The sequence below is a fragment of the Barbus barbus genome (assembly GCF_936440315.1).
Source record: "Barbus barbus genome assembly, chromosome: 11".
Classification (NCBI taxonomy): Eukaryota; Metazoa; Chordata; class Actinopteri; order Cypriniformes; family Cyprinidae; genus Barbus; species Barbus barbus.
In genome coordinates this window covers 5,609,456-5,628,803 of record NC_136739.1, presented here as the reverse complement: position 1 = coordinate 5,628,803, position 19,348 = coordinate 5,609,456, and the positions used below count along the sequence as shown (strand labels likewise).

The 19,348-nt window shown below is 37.7% G+C and overlaps 1 protein-coding gene across 1 annotated transcript in view; it reads right to left on the bottom strand.

The window, feature by feature from the left end:
- Positions 1 to 19,343, bottom strand: part of LOC306876871 (epithelial-stromal interaction protein 1-like) — a 30,364-nt gene extending 11,021 nt beyond the window's left edge. The window contains exons 1-10 of the mRNA XM_079428311.1: positions 18,859 to 19,343; positions 17,623 to 17,681; positions 14,644 to 14,727; positions 14,470 to 14,543; positions 14,296 to 14,379; positions 8,175 to 8,248; positions 7,017 to 7,104; positions 2,436 to 2,519; positions 1,930 to 2,003; positions 566 to 756 (exon numbers count right to left, since the gene is read on the bottom strand). Coding sequence (XP_079284437.1) covers positions 566 to 756; positions 1,930 to 2,003; positions 2,436 to 2,519; positions 7,017 to 7,104; positions 8,175 to 8,248; positions 14,296 to 14,379; positions 14,470 to 14,543; positions 14,644 to 14,727; positions 17,623 to 17,681; positions 18,859 to 19,031 — 985 coding nt within the window. The 5' untranslated portion in view covers positions 19,032 to 19,343. The remainder of the gene's footprint in view (positions 1 to 565; positions 757 to 1,929; positions 2,004 to 2,435; positions 2,520 to 7,016; positions 7,105 to 8,174; positions 8,249 to 14,295; positions 14,380 to 14,469; positions 14,544 to 14,643; positions 14,728 to 17,622; positions 17,682 to 18,858) is intronic.
- Positions 19,344 to 19,348: the final 5 nt, after the last annotated feature.

The window sequence follows — 19,348 nt, the reverse complement described above, 5'->3', positions numbered from 1 at the left end:
TGAACTATTTCTTTAACCCGCACTACAGCAGGACAAGTCTGAAGACAGAATGGCACATTTCCAAGCAATGACAATGCAGCCAGACTGGATCTGGAAGAGCTAACCGATGTTTTTGTTTCAGCAGTCGCTGCAGACATACAGTTAAATGAATCTGTTGTCAGACAGGCATGCCAATAATTCAAGCTTCTCCCAGGCCAAATGAGTTTACTTTACAGCAGGCAATTAGGAACTCAAAACAATCTAGAGTAAAAACACATCAGCCACGCAGCTCGCTGTTAATTAGTTTGTCTCTTACTGACTCATTGACATTAACCTCTCATAACACTGACAGTTTGAATATACAGGGGCATCTAAGAGCATCACGTGTCTGGCGTGCCGGGACATTTTTATTTACACTATGTGTTATGCTGTCAGGCACCGGGGGTGTGAGATCTGTTTAATATCATACACAAGCTTTGAGACTCAAGAAGTCGACGCAATGGAGTCCAGAGGTGCTATGAAATGAAACAGACCTAAACGCACACAGTGCCATGGCAGATGCATATAAATCTTGTTTAAGTCTCACCATCCTCCTCTTCACAGTCTGTGTGGAGCTGTGATGGGTTGGGTACTGTGGATAAGGCTGTATCCTGCAGTTCATCATCGTCATCATCATCATCCAGCCAGACATTAGTGCTCTCAGGTGTTTGGGTCAAGGGTTCAGGCACCCTACCTGAATTACCCGCCTCCAGACGCTCTAGGAAGGCCATGTTCACCCTGAAGAGAGCAATATGTCATCAGAAAGTTTCACAACTTGTTCCGAGCAATGAAATACTTCTACTTGAGTAGTACAGTGGGATTCAGATGTCTGAGACCATGTTGAAATCCAAATCTTTCTAATTTAGAACACATTTTAGGATTTCGATACATTTAAAATAAGGAGCCGTTTTGCACTGTATCTAGGGTTCTACCCTTGTGAAAAAGAAATATGCTTAAATGTATTGATTGTGCACTCTAAGTATATTTAAAATCCTAAAGTATATAAAAAAATACAAACAGATAATATAATATTAATGTAATAAAAGCCCACTTAATTGTACTAAAAGTGCACTTTCATGACTTTTGTGTTTCCTAACACACTTTGTAATTTTTCAAATTTCTTTAAAGTACATTTTACCTCATGTTTTAATAATCCGTTGTCATGTTTTAAAGAAGTGCACTTATTTTGATGTGTTGACTAACATACTAAACATGTCAAATAATTATAATTTTAACTGTAGTGCGTTACTCAGTATGCTACATTTAAAGTTAATATATTTTAAACAATTATTACAAATATACAGTTACAAATATAAAATACAAGTAAGTTTAACAGTAATTACACTTAAATTACACTTAAAGTTAAAAGAAGTAATTATGAAAATATAAATATGTAAGTCCTACTTAAGTGGTCAGAAAGCACTTTAACATTAATTGCATAAATTTAAACTATAATACATTATTAACATGCAATTTCTCTAATAAGTACTTTTTTCACTCAAGTGTACTTCTTTTTCACAAGTTCAGAATGTGTCATGAGACCTGTATGACTTTCTTTCTTCCGTGGAACACAAAAGTAGTTATTTATAGAATGTCCAAGTTGAATTATCACAAATCACGCCGGAGAACCTGATCATCAGGTTTTACACAAACTTGTGGAGTTCACACAGTCATAGTCATTGTGGAGTCTTTAGAACAACCAAAATGCTAAAGCGTTCTAAAATTCATGCTATTTTTCCAATTGAACTTTTCATTCAAATTGCAATGTTGACATTATAATTTGTAATGAAAAAAATGGCATCAAATTAGGAAAATGCATAATATAAGCATTTTTACTAGTGGTCTCAGACTCCTTTATTAATTCTGTCAGTCATGGCTTTTTAGCGGTCTGTCATGATTAGGCGCCCATACCGCCGATGATCAGCTTCAGCCCTCCTCTTCCTGTCCTCCTCCTGTTGTTTTTGTTTTTCCTCCAGAATTTCTGTCTGGAAAAAGTATGTTAATGAAAACTTCATCTCCAACAGAAATGTCTCCTCTACTTATGTAAAAGGATTCAAGCTCTGTGGCTATACAATTTAATTACATATTTGCATGAATAAACAACAATATCAACATGATAGGCCAGGCTGACCTTTTGTCCTCGATGCATATCAGTGAATTAAGTCTGTGTTTGACCAACATAGAGCCATTCAAAGCCACAGAAATACCACTATACAGCCAGCTGGAAAACACCTACACTACTCCATCCATGACTACCTCCTATAACCTAGAACACGTTAATCAATAGCATATGCTAGGCCGAGTTAGTTATTTTTCTTGGCAAAGCTCAGACGTTTTGCTGTAGTGTTCCTGCGAATCAAAAGTGGAGGTGATGTTCGTAACTGCAGGCCATCTGTTTCGCTTCCATTGTTCTTTACCTTTTTTCTCTGCTCCTCTTTCTTCTTAAGCAGGTCAGCGTTCTCCTCCGCTCTTCTGGCTTCCCTGTACTCTTGACTTTTAGTCTGTGAAGAAATAATGGCCACACAATGAAATCTAAGAATGTGTCTTTTTTGGACTATGCTGGGTTTCCTGAATTCCCTGAATAATACATGATCACACGTTTCTTAAGGTGCGCTCACATTTGCCATTGCTCTGCAAAATTTTGTGTGCGAAATCCAGTTATTCTAATAGGAATCTGCGCAAATGGGATTTTCAAGTGAGGGGATAAAACTTCCATACACAAGTCTTGCTCATTTTCATGTTGAGTCACATGAATTTGCCACATTGAGCAACAAAAATCTGCTTGGTTTTGAAGGGACTTCTGTGTGAGTGGTGCTTCTTACATCTCTACACTTCTGAAAAGAGTCAATGGACCTTTTTACTCGTGAAGTTTAACTCCAGTTTCACTATTGTGGCCTCGACTTTAGTTGCAGTTCACATAGGATGCATTTTTGTGATCAACAACATAAAAGTGCTTGCATCTCAAGGTGCATTTTTAATAGTTTATCTATTTTGAACTTGGGAACTGTCTTAAAAATGCATTGCTCATGGCGGAAGAAACTCAAATACCTTGATGCAATGGCCAAATATGTCCATTTGCATGTGTGTGGACCGCTCACAGTCTGATTACTGGTCATCTTGTGCATACTGCACACAAAAATGGCAAGTGTTGACATAAAGTGTCAGTTCTAATATGACTGGTTGGCTTTATGCAGCTTCTAAGAGCAAGGACACAGGGGAGTCGAGTGGAAAAAAGGCCATATTAAAAAGGTTCAGGATTAAAACAAAGAGTGGTAAATTTGAAGAAGAAACAGTCAATGGCTTTGATAAAATTTGCAAGGTTAAAGACATCAGAGGCAATTATTAGCAAGTAAACTAGTTATCAACTTCCAGAATTGTATGATTTATCTGTGAGTTCTGATAAGTAATCAGTACTTAATTATTTATCAGAAATGTGATTATTCCATATTAATACGATTTCCTTTTTTATGAACTGTAGTTTGACCTACTTGAATTGTGCAAATCTGAGAGAAAAAATAATGCATTTTCTAATACATTTAAAATACATGTATTTCATGAATCAATACACCATATACGGGTAAAAACAGCAAACTGATACTCTAGACTAGACGATAATTGGCTGATTTAGCATGGCACTGTGTTCATTTACACATGAGCAGCTCATGATTTGCTGTTTTTCGGTGGCTCAGAGTAAAATGGTTCACAGTAAATGCTGCTCTACATACAAGTTCAGTGAGTTTGAGTTGCTTTTAATGTGCATTTTAAAACACAACATGCAGCAATCTTCTTTTCTTTCCAAAATTACAATTAGAATAATTTATAAATCTGTTTTTTAATAAAGAGCTTTGAAGTCTCCTTGCAGCTTTCCACCAAAATAAAAAACTAATTAATTGTTTATTATTATTAATAATAATAATATATACTTATTTACAGTATAATAGTATTATTGCAATAATATTTTTTGTTTAATTTGAAAAACTTAGGGTGTAGTGCTTTAAAGATGCAATTCCTCTTAGAGGGTTTTCCTGTCTAAAGGTGTGTGCACACCAAAAGCGAATTTAATTAGTCACGCAAGTAGATTACATACAAAGTCAATGTAAATATGCAAATTCACACCGGCCGATGTGAATGATGTGCATTGGCCAATGTGATTACAGCGAACACGTGATGTACGCCTCAATTGTGTCTTCCGTTGACAAATTTTCAATGCAAATGGAAAATTCACATGACGCGTTGTTGTGAAGATCTTATTGACGCGCTTGGTTGGACACAACTAGCTGTATCAGAAACTGGAGGAGAGAAGTAAGTGATATTTTAATCACACGAGTGATGCAAAAAACATCCTGCAAGTAATTTAGAGGGATAATGCGATGCAAATATTCGCTTCACTTTTGGTGTGCACACACCATTACAACTAAACAGAGCACACCAATTAAGTCATTAATTGTGAACCATCCTTAGACAAATCCACACTGGACTCCAGCTTTCGTCCATACAATACGACCCCTGAGGGTGAGCCCATCACATATTTCAGCTCAAAACTGGGTGTCAGCTGTGATATTTCTCTGAGATTCTCATGGCCCTGTTTCAGAACGACTCTGTAAGGAGTCCGACTCTGCAGAGATCCTGGAAGCTGAAGAGATCCTTTGTGTGTTTGGTCAGACGGCCCGGGGACAGCAGGCAGGGGCTGCTCTGTTTGAAATGGCCAGAGAGTAAGGGGAATAGGTGGGACGACCTGGGCCTGGCATCCTGGGAAGCCAATACAAAGGATCCTTTGCACAAACAGAGGATATGGAGGAGATTAATCTGTCTTGTGGAAGCATCACTGAAAGCATAACAATTCTCAGTGGCCACAAAACCACATCAAGAACCCGTCTTTCCACAAACACTTTGATCGGCGGGCCTACGGCATTTAGGTTGGAGTGTTTCATTACTTGGCCTGGAGGTTGTCCAGCCATTTAAGTCAATACAGCAAGAGAAAGCACAATCGAAGGGCCTCCTCTCCCGGTAAGCCGAGAGAGCCAATGCTCTGCTCAAAACGCTGTTGCATGTGTTGTGTACCACGACCCAACAGTCCTAATGCACGATCTGTCCATTGGAGGGATTTTCCCCATTTGTCAACCAGAGGGAAGTCCTTGAAAATCTCAAACAGGGAACAATTGCAGACCAGTTTTCAAATGCAGACCAGTTTTGAAAGCCGCACAACAAAACATTCTTTGCTTGACACGAGACAATGCCGATTTTTAACAGTGCTGTCAGATGCCACTTTTAGTGGTTTGTACAACATAAAAGGCAGCCCTCAAACCTCTCATGGTCAGCCCATCCCCACCAGTCATGGTCAGAAATTAACCAGGGCTCATGGCAAATTGCCACTAAATGTGACAAAAAACATCCATGTAGCAAACACGTCTATTTGATCTCTTACATAACATTTGGTATTTTTCATTACATGAAATTCTAGGCCTCTGTAGTGATCTCTGTAGACACTGTAATCACTATTGTCATGACAGGACAATCAGTGTGTTGTGAATGCGTACTATATGACATGCTTTGTGATGATAAATAGCTTTGAAAGCAATAAGCGTAAAGAAAACATACATAAAAAAACTGAATATGAATATACTGAATGAATATATAATTAATATATCATCCACAACAGACATTATATTTATACCTGTATCAGATCTAGACAGGTGGAGCTGGGGAGGAAGTGGGAAATTGGTATTTTAAAGTCATTGTAAGCTGCGAATAGACTAGCATGCTGCAGATGACGTAGGCTATATATGAAATATTTTAATGATGCAATAGCACCAGATTTGATTAGTTGAGAGAGATGTATTAAGGGAATATCAGTGCTTGACCAAAAGTGACAGTATGATGTTACAAAAGAATTCTATTTTGAATAAATGCTGCTATTTTGAACTATCAGTTCAAGGAATCCTGAAATAAACATGCATGGTTTCCACAAAAATAGAAGCAGCGCAGCTGTTTTCAACTTTGATAATAGTAAAACAAGTTTCTTATGCAAATCAGTATTATGTTACATGCAAATAAGCATATTAGAATGATTTCTGATAGATCATGCGACACTGAAGTAATGGAGATTCTGAAAATGCGGCTTTGCATCACAGGATTTAAAATATACCAACATATTAACAAAAGCAGCTTTGGTGAGCATATGAGACTTATTTCAAAAGCATTGAAAGTCTTGTGTTGTGTTGTCCTGGCTGTCTTCAATATATTTTGCTGATTTGCATTTGATTTGACTTTATACCATAACTTTTCCCAGTTGAGAATATGGGGTTAAATATTACCCCCTAATGAAAGGAAATTCTGCAGGCACTGCATGATCTATATTTCAGTGTTTGGTGACCACAAGAGCATTCTGAAGCATACCGAACCTGCTCAGAATTCAAGTGAAATCATGTGGGTTAGCTGTAATTAACACCTCTAAACACATCCTGTCAGATTGCTTATGTCACAAGCTCAGCCTCTGGCTCCTTTCCAGGTACTTTCACTCAAACCATACAGGTTATTCTACACCAGTCTCTCTTTTTGTTGCATTCTCACAGACCCCTCTCTGCCTTTTGTGAGGCGTGCTCGCTGTGAACTCTGGGAAGTCCCCTGAACTCTGCTTGCCTCACCATTCAGAAGCAACACTAGCGTCTTTGCGCTGGCTGACTGTGAAACGGAAGGCTGTGTGTTTACAACTAAGGAAGCTCTATGATGGACTCAGTCAGTGATAAAAGTGCTAATGAGGAGATAATTGGAGGGGACCGAGCTCTGCAGCAGGCCGACTCTTTGCTGCAGTCCAGTGTGCCATGTCAAGGAAAGCTCCCGAGCGAGCAATGTTTGCTTTGAAAACATGTATCAAAGACAGATCAATTGGTGTGAATTATTCCAGTGCCTTGGGCTGTAACCTCAGTGCCACAGCTATGCACAAGAGGCTTAAACTCAAGCCTATGGAGCACACAGTGCATTTTTGGCCTCTGTCTTACCCAAGATGATGCTGGTATGGAAGTGCTTGCTGCCATAGAAACGCTACTGCTGGACCTCTCAATTCTTTGAAGAAACTCCTTGGTTTTCCTGCAGGAGGAAGGGACATAATTGTGATTACAGGGATAGTTCATCCAAAAAATGAAAATTCTGTCATCATTTACTCATCCTCATGTTGTTCCAAACCCATTTGCTTTTCTTTCTACCAGAAATCACAAAAAAACATGTACTGAACTGTGTGTATGTTTTCTGAGGAAAAAAAATAATTTAAGTTGCTTTTCACCGACTGTCTTGACTGCTCTCAAAAATCTCATTCATCTGTTAAAAACAAAATTAATTTAAAAATAATATACATAATATAGGCATCAGTATCAGTACTGGTTATACTGGCCTTCAATTGTATATTCAATTAAATTTGGATTTAAGGCGATAGGTCACCCAAAAATGAACATTTTGTCATCATTTACTCACCCTCATGTCATTCCAAACCTGATTAAATTTATTTCTTATGCTGTACATAAAAGCAGATATTTTGAAGAATGCTGGTAATCAAACAGTTGATGGCTCCCATTGACTTCCATAGTATTTCTTTCCCTACTATGGAGCTCAATGGACCGCAATGGTTCTTCAAAATTCTTAAAAATATCTTCCTTTGTATTCAACATAAGAAAGAAACTTATACAGGATTAGAATGACATGAGGGTGAGTAAATGATGACAACATTTAAATTTTTGGGTGAACTATCCCTTTAAAATTTAAGCCAAAAGGGAATAATTTTAAAGAAGAAAAACTTAAGAAAATATAGAATATGGTGCATAATTTGTATTGCACTGTATTACAAAGAGCAGCATGAGAATCAAATGTCTTCTTTTGTATTTAACTTCGGTGGAAATAAAGCTGGCTTTGTGATGAAACAATGGTAAATAATGAAAGAAGCTTCATTGCCTGCAGCATCTTGTAGGATTCCTATGGTTTTGAATTATCTCTTGACAGGCTCTGAACAAAAGCATATTTTTCATTGAACTTGGGCCAGGAAAAACCTGTGCATTCAGATTTATTGTTTTTGGACAATGGCCAGTAGTGCAGCTTAACATCCTACTTCCTCCTTTAAACAAAGCACACTTTAAATCTGGCAAGGTGTAGAAAAAATGTTGACGTACATTTGCTTGTCGTGTTGGTACAGCTTCTGTCTCTGTTCATCTTCTTGCTTTTTCCTCATCTCTAGTTTAGTGGCCTGCAATGCATTAGACATGATATGTGCACTTTAGAAGTTAAAATACTTAATTCTCTTTCAGCTTAATATGCAAATGAACTACAGTATAATAATGTATAATGTATACAGTATAATAACTACAGTTTACGCATTCTGACCAGCTTGACATACAGCAGCAAGATTGGCTCATTTAGTGCTGTGAGTTTATGGTAAACCCTATGCAGCAATTTCCAATGAATCATTTGGTGATTAAGGTTTTTAGAAGACAATTTAAACACACCCCATACCTGATCGGAAAATAAAACATGCACATCCTCATTAAGATCCTTAGCCCAAACAGTTGTAATACTGTAGATAAAGGTTTGTATGAATGCTATAGATGACTGAAGCAGAGGAGGGAGATTCCTCAGAAGGAAGGATTAGTTTGTGCAAAGGGTGAACAGGCAGTTGATAGTTCCAAGGCACCCCATACGCCTGTAGGGGCGATCTAATACGCAAATACATAAAAAAGGAGGTGCCTGGCAGATTATATTGAGTTTTAAGATTCTGGAAGGATTTTAACCACTATCATCATAGATATCTCCCATAGTGTTTACTTTATTATGAGTCTATTGCGGACAATGAAATGGAGTACTGCCTGACAAAAGGTTATTATTGTGGAAAATAGGCGAATGCCTATGCCATTTTGTAGCTAGTTGTGAACGTCTTTTAACATCCCTCCACGTGGAGAGGAGATGGGTTACAATGGCACCAAAACGAGATTTACACTGCCTAAGCAGAACTCCTGAAAAAAACAAGATGCTTCAATTTATACAGATAAACAATAGATTCCTCAATTGCTCTCCAAGACACAGAAGCGTCAGGATCAAACCAAACTGCTAAAGGGCGGAGGGAAAAGGCTTGAGCATACAGTCTGAAATTAGGGAAAGAAAGACCTCCATGTAATCTACATCGTTGTAAGGTAGTCAGTTTAATACAAGGACGTTTCCCATTCCATATATACCTTGAAACACATGCATCTAGTTTGTTCCAGTAGCCAACCGGTGGAGCGAGAGGAATCATGGAAGAAAATAAATTAATACGTGAGAGAACATTCATTTTAATCACCGATATACGGGCCTGAAAAGAAGTAGGAAGACGAGACTAATTTTCCAAATCTGAGGATATTGGCTAGAATACCATTATAGTTTTTTGAGACGATTTCCTGCAGGGAAGGAGAAACATCTATCCTCAAGTACTTAAAGTTTTGAACCAATGGAATAGATACAGAAAGGGACACTGAATCAATTTTAGAATTGAGGGGAAGTAAACATGACTTACTCCAATTAATTTTAAACCCAGACAGAGATCCAAAATGGTCAAATAAATTCAACACATGAGGAATATAATGTGACGGCTTCTCCAAAAACAATAAGATATCATCGGCAAACAAAGAAATATGATGATGAGTATTCCGTATATTTATGGGAGAAATAGTTTCAGATTGTCGGACCTCTTGAGCTAAGGGTTCCAAGGATAGGGCAAATAACAGAGGAGACAGCGGGCAACCCTGACGGGTACCTCGATGTATAAAGAATGGGTTAGAGCGAACAGCACCTGTGAGAATCGTGACTGCTGGATTGGCATACAGAACATTTATCATATTTATGAAACTTGATCCCAGACCCAGATGCTGTAGAACCGCCCATAAATAGTTCCATTCTAGCTGATCGAAAGCTTTCATCGTATCTAGAGATAATACTGCGCAAGGAGAGGACAAACTATTATTTGAATTAATAATATGATATAACCTGCGTAAGTTAGCCGAAGCTGAGCGAGATTTAATGAATTCATAAATTTCTCTAGACGACGAGATAGTACTTTAGCATATTAATTTAACATCAGTACCTATCAAAGAAAGTGGCCGGTAACTAGAACAGGAAGTCGGATCTTTATCTTTTTTTAACAAGAGAGAAATAACAGCTATATTAATAGAATGGTGAAATGAGCCTTGAGTAACTGAAAAATGTATTATATCTAACATGAGGGGGCATAAATCCGACCAAAAAGTAGTATACAATTCGATTGGAATGCCATCTATGCCTGGGGATTTCCCCTTGTTCATAGATCGAATTGCTGACTCCAGCTCCTGAAGAGTGATTGGTTCAGCCAGGTATTCCGAATCTGAATCTGACAGCCTAGGAAAATCAGGGCTGGACAGAAAAGATGCAAAAGAGTCAGGGTCACCATCAGCGGAAGAAGTATAGAGGTTAGAATAAAAAGAGTGAAAGGCAATATTAATGTCTTTTGGGTCTGTCATAATGAGCCCAGATTGGGATTTCACTGTGAAATATTAGCAAACTTTTCACTGTTGTGTAATCTTAGGGCTAAAAGGTGGCTTGGTCTACTCCCTTGAAAATAGTAATTCTGCCTGGATCTTTGGATCAGGAATTCTGCCCTGGATCTCGTTAATTAATTGAGTTCGGACCTAACTGCGTGATTTTACTGAGTATATTGTCTGAGAAACAACGCTAATTATCTCTAGTCAGATTCTGGAGCTGTGATTCCAGTTCAACTATCTTTTTGTGTCGGTTTTTCTGAAGGAAAGAGGCATATGAAAGTTATTCCTTATAAACCCTTTAAGTGCATTCCAAAGTGTTTGAGGATCATCCACTGAACCTTGGTTAATTTCAATAAACTCAGCAAATTTATTTCTGAATTGACTGCAAAAATTTTCATCCTGTAACAATTTAGGGTTAAATCGCCATCTAGTGGCACAAGTAGGCCGAGGGATCAAAGATAATCTGCACAAATTTCCATCATGATCCGACAAAAATAAGGAACAGATATCGGCATCACGAACAGCTGAAGATAAAGAAGTAGAAATTAAAATATAGTCAATTCGTGAATAGCATTTATAAGAAGCAGAAAAGAAAGTTAAAGACTTAGCAGAAGGGTTTAATAAACGCCAACTATCCACCAACGAGGATGCGGTTACACATAGCCGAAGTTAGTCAGAACACAAAGCTTGAGAGTGTGATTCCTTTGCTCCAGATCTATCTAGGATATGCAACATTACAGAATTCGTATCTGCACCCAATACAAATTCAAAATCTGAAAACTTCAAGAGATAGGTTGACAAAACAGACAAAAAAGTAGGGTCAGGAGTACAAGGGGCATAAACTGAGAGAAATACAATACTCCTATTCTCCACTATTGTTTGTATATGTGTTATTCAACCATCTGTATCACAACCTTTATCTAAAATAGTAATATTTAAAGTCCTCCGGACCAATATTAGGACACCCTTGGCTTTAGTATCCAAAGATGAGTGAGCTACCACTTCATAAAACTTATTATTACACCTGTGTATATCCTCCTCTTTCAAATGGGATTCTTGAACTAACACTATATCAATCTTTCTTCTTCGCAAAAAATCCAAATAACCTGTACGTTTGTGAGGGCCATTTAGGCCATTAATATTACAACTCAGAATATTAAGGTCAGTCATAAGTATCAAACAGAATTACTGCATAATAAGACAAAATACAGAATAAAATAAAAACAGTTTTATTTGAGAATAAAAACAGTCTACCATTAAACCAATGCCCACCCTCCCCGTTACCATTCAAAAAAACAAACACATTCCCATGAACTATGGCAGATCAAACCAAGAACAAACCTTGATCTGCCAGCACCCCTTAATATGGTCCGTGGCATCAACAAAAACCTGCACATTACTTTAGCACCAACATTTGGCCCCATAGTCATATAGTCATATATTGATGTCATGTATTTCTATTTAAAAAAAAAAAAAAGATAGAAAGAAAGAAAAGAGAGATAAAGAATACAACTAAAACAAATAAAATATCATAATCAGTAAGCGATACTGTGTGTACAATGAACTATGAATTAAGAAGTGAACATTAAAGTAAACAGTGAAAGACAGTCACCTAACCATTTAGAGCATCTCTTCTCCGATTAGACAGCAAATGTCTAGCTGGAGTTTACTGAGAGTTGGTGGATGAAAGGGATCTGAGAAAATCTCTTGCTTCTTCTGGGGAGTGTAGCATTTTAGGTTCACCTTGATTGAGAATGACCTTCAGCGTTGCAGGATAAGGGAGAAAATTATGAGAAAAATATGGAAAGAAAGACAGCATTGCTCCGTCGGACGTTTTCACCGGGGCATGAAGTCTGGCGGCCCGCAGAATGAGCTCCCTGTCCGTGTACTGCAGCAGTTTAAAGATGAAAACCCGTGGTTTAGCGCGATCTGAGGAGAGCCTTGTGTACACGCGATGCACTCGCTCCACTTTAATCTCTTTGCCCGCCAGAGACGGAAGCCACGTCGGTAGCGAAATTTTCAAAAAGCCCATAGGGTCGTCCTTTTCGGAACATTCAGGCAATCCAACCATCCAACCATGCGATCCTGTAAGTCCACAACCTGTTGCTCGAGCACGGCTACTCGCCTGTCGTGATCTGCAACGACTTTCTTTTGTTCTCTCATCTCCCCTGTAAGAAGATCCAGTTTCACGAGTTCACACTTACATATATTTAGCACGAGTAAGGTAATGCGTATTTGGCGAGTAGTTGGCGTGCTGGCGTAGTTGGCGTGCTGTCCTGGGGAAGAGCTCCGGGCTCAGGAATGGCCCGAACCCAGAGTACCCCCCATAGTGTGGTGAGAACTCTAGTGATACCTCTTGAGTGGAGAAGGGGTGGTGGAGGGTTGCTGATTATCCGTCAAATGAATAGAGGTATGTCAGCTGTATTTATAGCCGTGCATTGATTAACTTGAGTGCGAACCTCTTGTGTTAACTAGGTGTTGTGTACGTGTCTTTTGTTTTTTTTCTTTGTTTATTTGACACCGTGGTCAGCCATGCATCTCTAACAAGCCGTCAAATACTGCCTTGTACCACGGCCACTATTTTAATGTGACTTTGTTCTTCTTTCTTTAAATTTAACTTTGTATTAATACAATTTTGTATTTTTATATGATATCCACGTTTCTGCCTACCTTCTTAAGAGAGTCGAACCTGTGTGACCTAATTACCATCTTTTTAGGTGTCAGTCATATTTTCCTGGGTGAAATTCCCAAGGGTGGCGTAGTCAAAATTTCTGGTGTCTGAAACCTGTACCACTCCGTCACATAGGCTAAGTATCTGAAGCGCTCCTCCCGAACTTTGTTAATAAAACATCATTTAGAGCATAGCGACTGAACAACTGATATGTGAGAAGTGAACTCATTCCGCATCGCCGTCAACTCGGTTCTTAGAATGTCCTCAAAGTGTGTAACAGTGTTCGCCATCTTGTCCATCATATCGCTTGAGTTCGGTGACTTGGATTTCTTCTTAACCGGAGAAGCCAATGGAGACAACTCCTGATGTTTATGACTGCATGCCATCAGGTAAAGCACAACCAATGAATAAAACTTAAAACAAAACGAAAAAAAATCTGCAAAAAGAGGCCTAAAGTACCGAGCTCTACTCAAGTGCGACTAGGTTCATGAGCATGTCACATGGCTCTCTGAAATTGTATTTATTTTTAATTGAACCACATATTTTCATAGTGTTGTCATTCCCAGATTCCACTTTGTTACATGCTGACTAAATTTCACTGGCTCTGTATTTGTACTTTCCACAATGTCAATAAAGTTAAATCTAATCTAATTAAAAGCTTTTTCTTCAACTGTTTTTCATTTCCAGTATTCCAATATTCCAAGCTCATCTACAATCCCAAGATCCCTAAAGTAAACCATTATTACACTATGAGAACGGCCAAACAGTGAAGCATGTTTTAGCAAATGAACTGTGGCTGCTGAAATAATTAGACTCATCAATCACGCAAAGCTCATGCAGCAGCAACACTGAAGGCTGAAGTCTAATTTAGTATTTAATTGCAAAGAACATAACTTGTAAGTTGCCTGCAGTGACATCTGGAGTTATAAAGTCTGAATTACAAAGGCATCATAAAAAAGCACTGAATCCAAACACAAGCCAGATGACCATATGAAGTTTTGCAAATGCATGATGGTAACACAATGCCCTGCAGAAATGCAATAAAAAATCAGATGTAAACTATTTCTTGGGCTGTACCTTCTCTCGCTGTAAGGCCTTCATCTTCTCATACTCCTCCTGCTCTGCCTGTCTATTCTTTTTATCCATTTCCTCTTTTTGAAGCTGTAGAGATATTTAAATGTACTGTAAGTATGCAACACACCACAAGTATTTGGGAAAGGAACCAGAAATTTTAAACAGGTATTCCTAAACCTTTTTTCTCAGCTTTGACTGGCGGGATTCCTCCTGCTGTCTTTGTCTGACTTCTGCCAGTGATACTGCACCACCTGTGAGAGGGAATACATTAGCAGCTTTAGATGTTCCTTTCCTTTGCTTTGTGTCTTTTTTTTCATATCAGGACTTCCATATATTTCATCTCCACATTACCTAGTCTCTCTGGAGCCAGCTGAATGGGACCAGGGCGGTTCTCCTCTTTCAATCTCATCAGATCCTCCTCTTCTTTCTGTGCTACTGCAGAGAGAGAGAAATAGAAATGCATTTTATTTCTAAGCACAAATAGGATGTTGTGACAATGGCTGAAGATCAGGTCTGGGAACTGGAAGTTTGCAAAGGGCATGCTACAAAATTCTAACACTTTAGAATACTGATCCTTTGTTAATGAATAACTATACAGGAACAAGTGACTATTGCACTATTAACATTGTAGTAACTACTATTACCTAACAAGCAACTCTGATTATTGATTTAGTAAGTAATAGCGCTCAGTTGAAACTGGTAGTTCACTATTAGCTAATCAATAACTACTATATATATCCTGGAGAACTATTAAGAACTACTGTATACAGGTTCATAATTCATGTGAATTAAGCATAATGTATAATCAATTCTAAAATAAAGATAATGGTAACCCACTAGTAATGACTCAAGAATTATCGAATTCTTCTAAAGGAACTACTAATTACTTGGATCAGTATTCTAAAGTGAAAAGCATCATAACTCCCTAATATTGACTGAAGTCATTGTAAATATATGTTTTGGATAGTAATGACTTATGTGCTACTACACCCTTCTGAAGAAATTACTAATTATTTGGATCAATAATCTAAAGTGAAGATCATGGTAACCCACTAGTAATGATTTACGTGTTACCAAATTTAGCTAAATTAATTACTAACCAAACCCTTACAAAAACCTCAAAAGTTTATAGTGACTTCAGTGATTACTAGGGAGTTATCACGATCTTCACTTTAGAATAGTGATCCAAAAAATTAGTAATTCCTTTAGAAGGATGTAGTACCACCTGAATAATTACTATCTAATGCTTTACAAAACTCTCAAAAGCTTACAATGATTTCAGTCATTACTAGGCAGTTATCATGATCTTCACTTTAGAATACTGATCCAGTCGGCGCCAATAGCCTAGCAGTTAGTGCGCCGACATACAGCGCAACTGCGCTCACGGCGACCCGAGTTCGAATCCCGACTCGTGGTCCTTTGCCGATCCCACTCCCCTCTCTCTTTACCCAAAGCCTTCCTGTCTGCTCTACACTGTCCTGTCCAATTAAAGGCATAAAAAGCCCATAAAAAAAGAATACTGATCCTAATAGTTAGTATTTGGTAATACTTGAGTCATTACTAGTGGGTTACCTTTACTTTAGAATTAATTATACATTATGTATTATTCATATTAATTAGGAATATGTCTGTCCTAATATATATGTATGTCTGTCTAATAGTACACTATGTGTACTGAGTATATGTATGTGTATATTACACATTGTCATCTGTATAAGTCTGTACGTATGTATGGTAATGTCTATATGTAAATTGTTTATATGTAAATTGTTTCTGCAGTGTCTGGAGCACGCTCTCAAGAATTTCACTCACGAAGGCACACGTGCTGTGGTGATGTGACAATAAAAGTGATTTGATTTGATTTGATTTGAACCTGTATACAGTAGTTCTTAGTAGCTCTTAGGGAGGTATGAAAAAATAATAGTTACTGATTAGCTAATAGTGAACTACTACATTTGACTAAGCACTATCACTTACTAATTCATTAATCAGAGTTTCTTGTTAATTATAGTAGTTACTAGAGTGCTAATTTTGCTTTACTCATGTGTTCTTGTGTAGTTAATGGAACAGTATACTAAAGTGTCACCAATGACTATTTAATACACAATTTTTAAGAGCGACATTAGTTAAATGCTGGAATACATTACAAAACTTTTGCACAGTTTTTTGCCCCTTAGTGCTAGATGCCGAGAGTCAGTCTGTAGATTTTGGGAATTCTGAGTTTTTGATTAAAGCAGGGTAGCCCAATACTGTTCCTGAATCTACCTATCAGCAGGTTCCAACCCTGATCAAACACATCTTTCTGTAATTATCATGTGCTCCTCAATATCTTAATCAGCTGGTAAGTTGTGTTTGATCAGGGTTGGAGCTGAACTTTGTAGGAAGGTACTGTAGATCTCCAGGAACAGGATTGGGCACCACTGGATTAAAGGAATAGTTCACCCAAAAAGAAAATTAGCTCACCCTCAGGCCAAGATGTAGATGAGTTTGTTTCCTCATCAGAACAGGTTTGAAGAAATTTAGCATTTCATCACTTGCTCACAAATGAATCCTCTGCAGTGAATAGGTGCCGTCAGAATGAGAGTCCAAACAGCAGATAAAAACACCACAATAATCCACAGGACTCCAGTCCATCAATTAATATCTTGTGAAGTGAAATGCTGCATGTTTGTATGAAAGTTTTAACTTAAAACATTGCTTCTTGTCAGGGCTCTGTCACTTCGGTCTAGTGTTATTCATGGTTTTGTGACAGAGCCCTGACACTCCCGTCATGTCTTGTTTTAATGTGAGCGTGCGGCTCTCTCGTCTGCGTGCCTAGTTTCGTGTTGGAGCGTGGTGTTCAGATCCTGGCACTCATGTCTTGCGTTTCGGTTATTCTATTCACTGCAACCCCCCCCCCCTACCTTCATTTAAAAGACTGTGATGGGCACAGACCATGATTTTTTTAGCTTTACACAAATATGTTTGATATTTTAAGCAAATTTTAGAACACATATTGTTTTCGTTCATCATTCTCCTAGCAACAATGCACGTGTTTCTGCGTGAGTTTGCTGTCTTTAGAATGACTCAGTCTTCAGTCATTTAGCTTCAGTCATAACCATTTACAAAGATAGCAAGTGTATGATGACTAGTGTTTTCAAGTGTGTTTTAAAAATCATGCAGTGTATTCCAGCCTTAAGATAATAATGAACTACAACAACAACAAGAGAAATCTGTCTTCTCTTGCAGACACAGATAAACATGCTGAAATTGCACCTGATGGTAGCAATTAGAGACACATCTGGATCACATGAAAATGGAAAATACAACAACAGTCGTGTTATGACTTACTCCTCTGCAGTTTGCTCCGTCTTGATTCATTTGGTGGTATCTTGGTGAATCCATCCGCACTGTGGGCAAATGGCATGCATGAGGTACATTTGTTTTCAAGTTCAGACTCCATCCATGTTGTGAACTTATCAGTCTCATATGCCAGCAATGTCTCAAAACCAAGGTGGGGCACAAGTCATCTTTTCTTACATAAAGTCAGAATTTTTCACAAACAACTCTGGGGAACTTCCCCTCCATCCCCTTCATATTAGATGGTGACACAATACACCCCCCCCCCCCCCCCCCACAAATAATGCAGCTGTCAAAAACCACATCTGTATCATAGCTGATCCCCTGACATCACAAATAACCCCAAATGTGCTGAAACTGAGCAATATGATCATCAAAGAATTAAGAGAGAAGTTAAAATGACCAAAAGCTTCTCACATTGTTAAAAAGATCACATTGATTCACTATGACTTGGCTTTTTAATAAAGAACTGTTTTATTTGAACAATGGCTGCAAAGTCTGATCATTTGTTGATTTTATTTACACAGTAGTTAATGATGTTTGTTTAATAACATTTTTGTCATGTGATAGCATGTTTATTCCTTTACTAAAAATAGTTAGTTAATACATGATATTTAACAATAGGCTACACAATGTAAATAAAGGCAAATTTAAGAAATTATAGATGTAGCCTACTTAATAAACTAGGGCTAGGCTATAAATAGTTGGACATTTACTAAAAAAAACAAACATGCCTGTTTATATTTTATGTTGAAAACCTCCTATATTTGTACTGTCCGCTGGAGTTTTGTTACATTTATTTATTTGTTAGTTTTTTTTTTTTTTTACAAGCCTATTTATTTATGTGTTTTAATGTTGTCATATCTCTAATGGTTCGAAGAGAGATAAATAGGAAAATTATCATTGACAATACTGTAATTTTAGACTCAGTTGCCATGTTAAATATTCATATCTGAGTTTCGCTTCCCCAGAATGTTTTTACAGAAACGAAAGTGAAACTAAAGTAGCATATGGTTTATAAACTGAGAAGGAACTACATAAATAAATATACGATTTAATCGCCAAAATGACCGATTGTTAGCTCAAACACATCGAAATAACGATACATGCTATAAAAAAATAAAATATTTGTATCATATATATTATTTTATAAATATATTATTATTATATCAAACGTGAACACCTAGTATGAGAGTCAAATTGATGATATTTTACTGTTGTACTTACTGTGTTGGCTGATTTTGAGGGTTTGAAGACGTACTAGGTGAGTTATTCTCACAATAATTGTCATTCGTTTGCTCGCTGTCCGTCATATTGCTCCTTTCTTCTATTTCATTTCCTCTAGGCCTATATGCACGGCTTCCTCTGGAATATTGATTTAGATGTGTAGATCGATTCATGCTAGTTTATTCTTCTGTCGCGTGATTCCTGACCTTTACAGTAGCCTACACCAGATCAGCTGTTCACTGGCACTGACAGGGAGTTGGTTATACTGCCTAGTCTCTCTGTGTGGGATTCCCCGCTAAACAACAGTGGCAATATGTAACATGGTACATGAAAGCTTTTTAAACACACGGTAGATATATATAATGCTTGGCAGTTACAGATTTTTTTTTATTTATGTTTTTGGAGGTTTAGGGCACATGAAGCGGTGGGGTATGAAAACGAGTTGCTCTGTTTTGGAATCGCGAGACCCTCTAGTTTGTCCCTCTGGTTT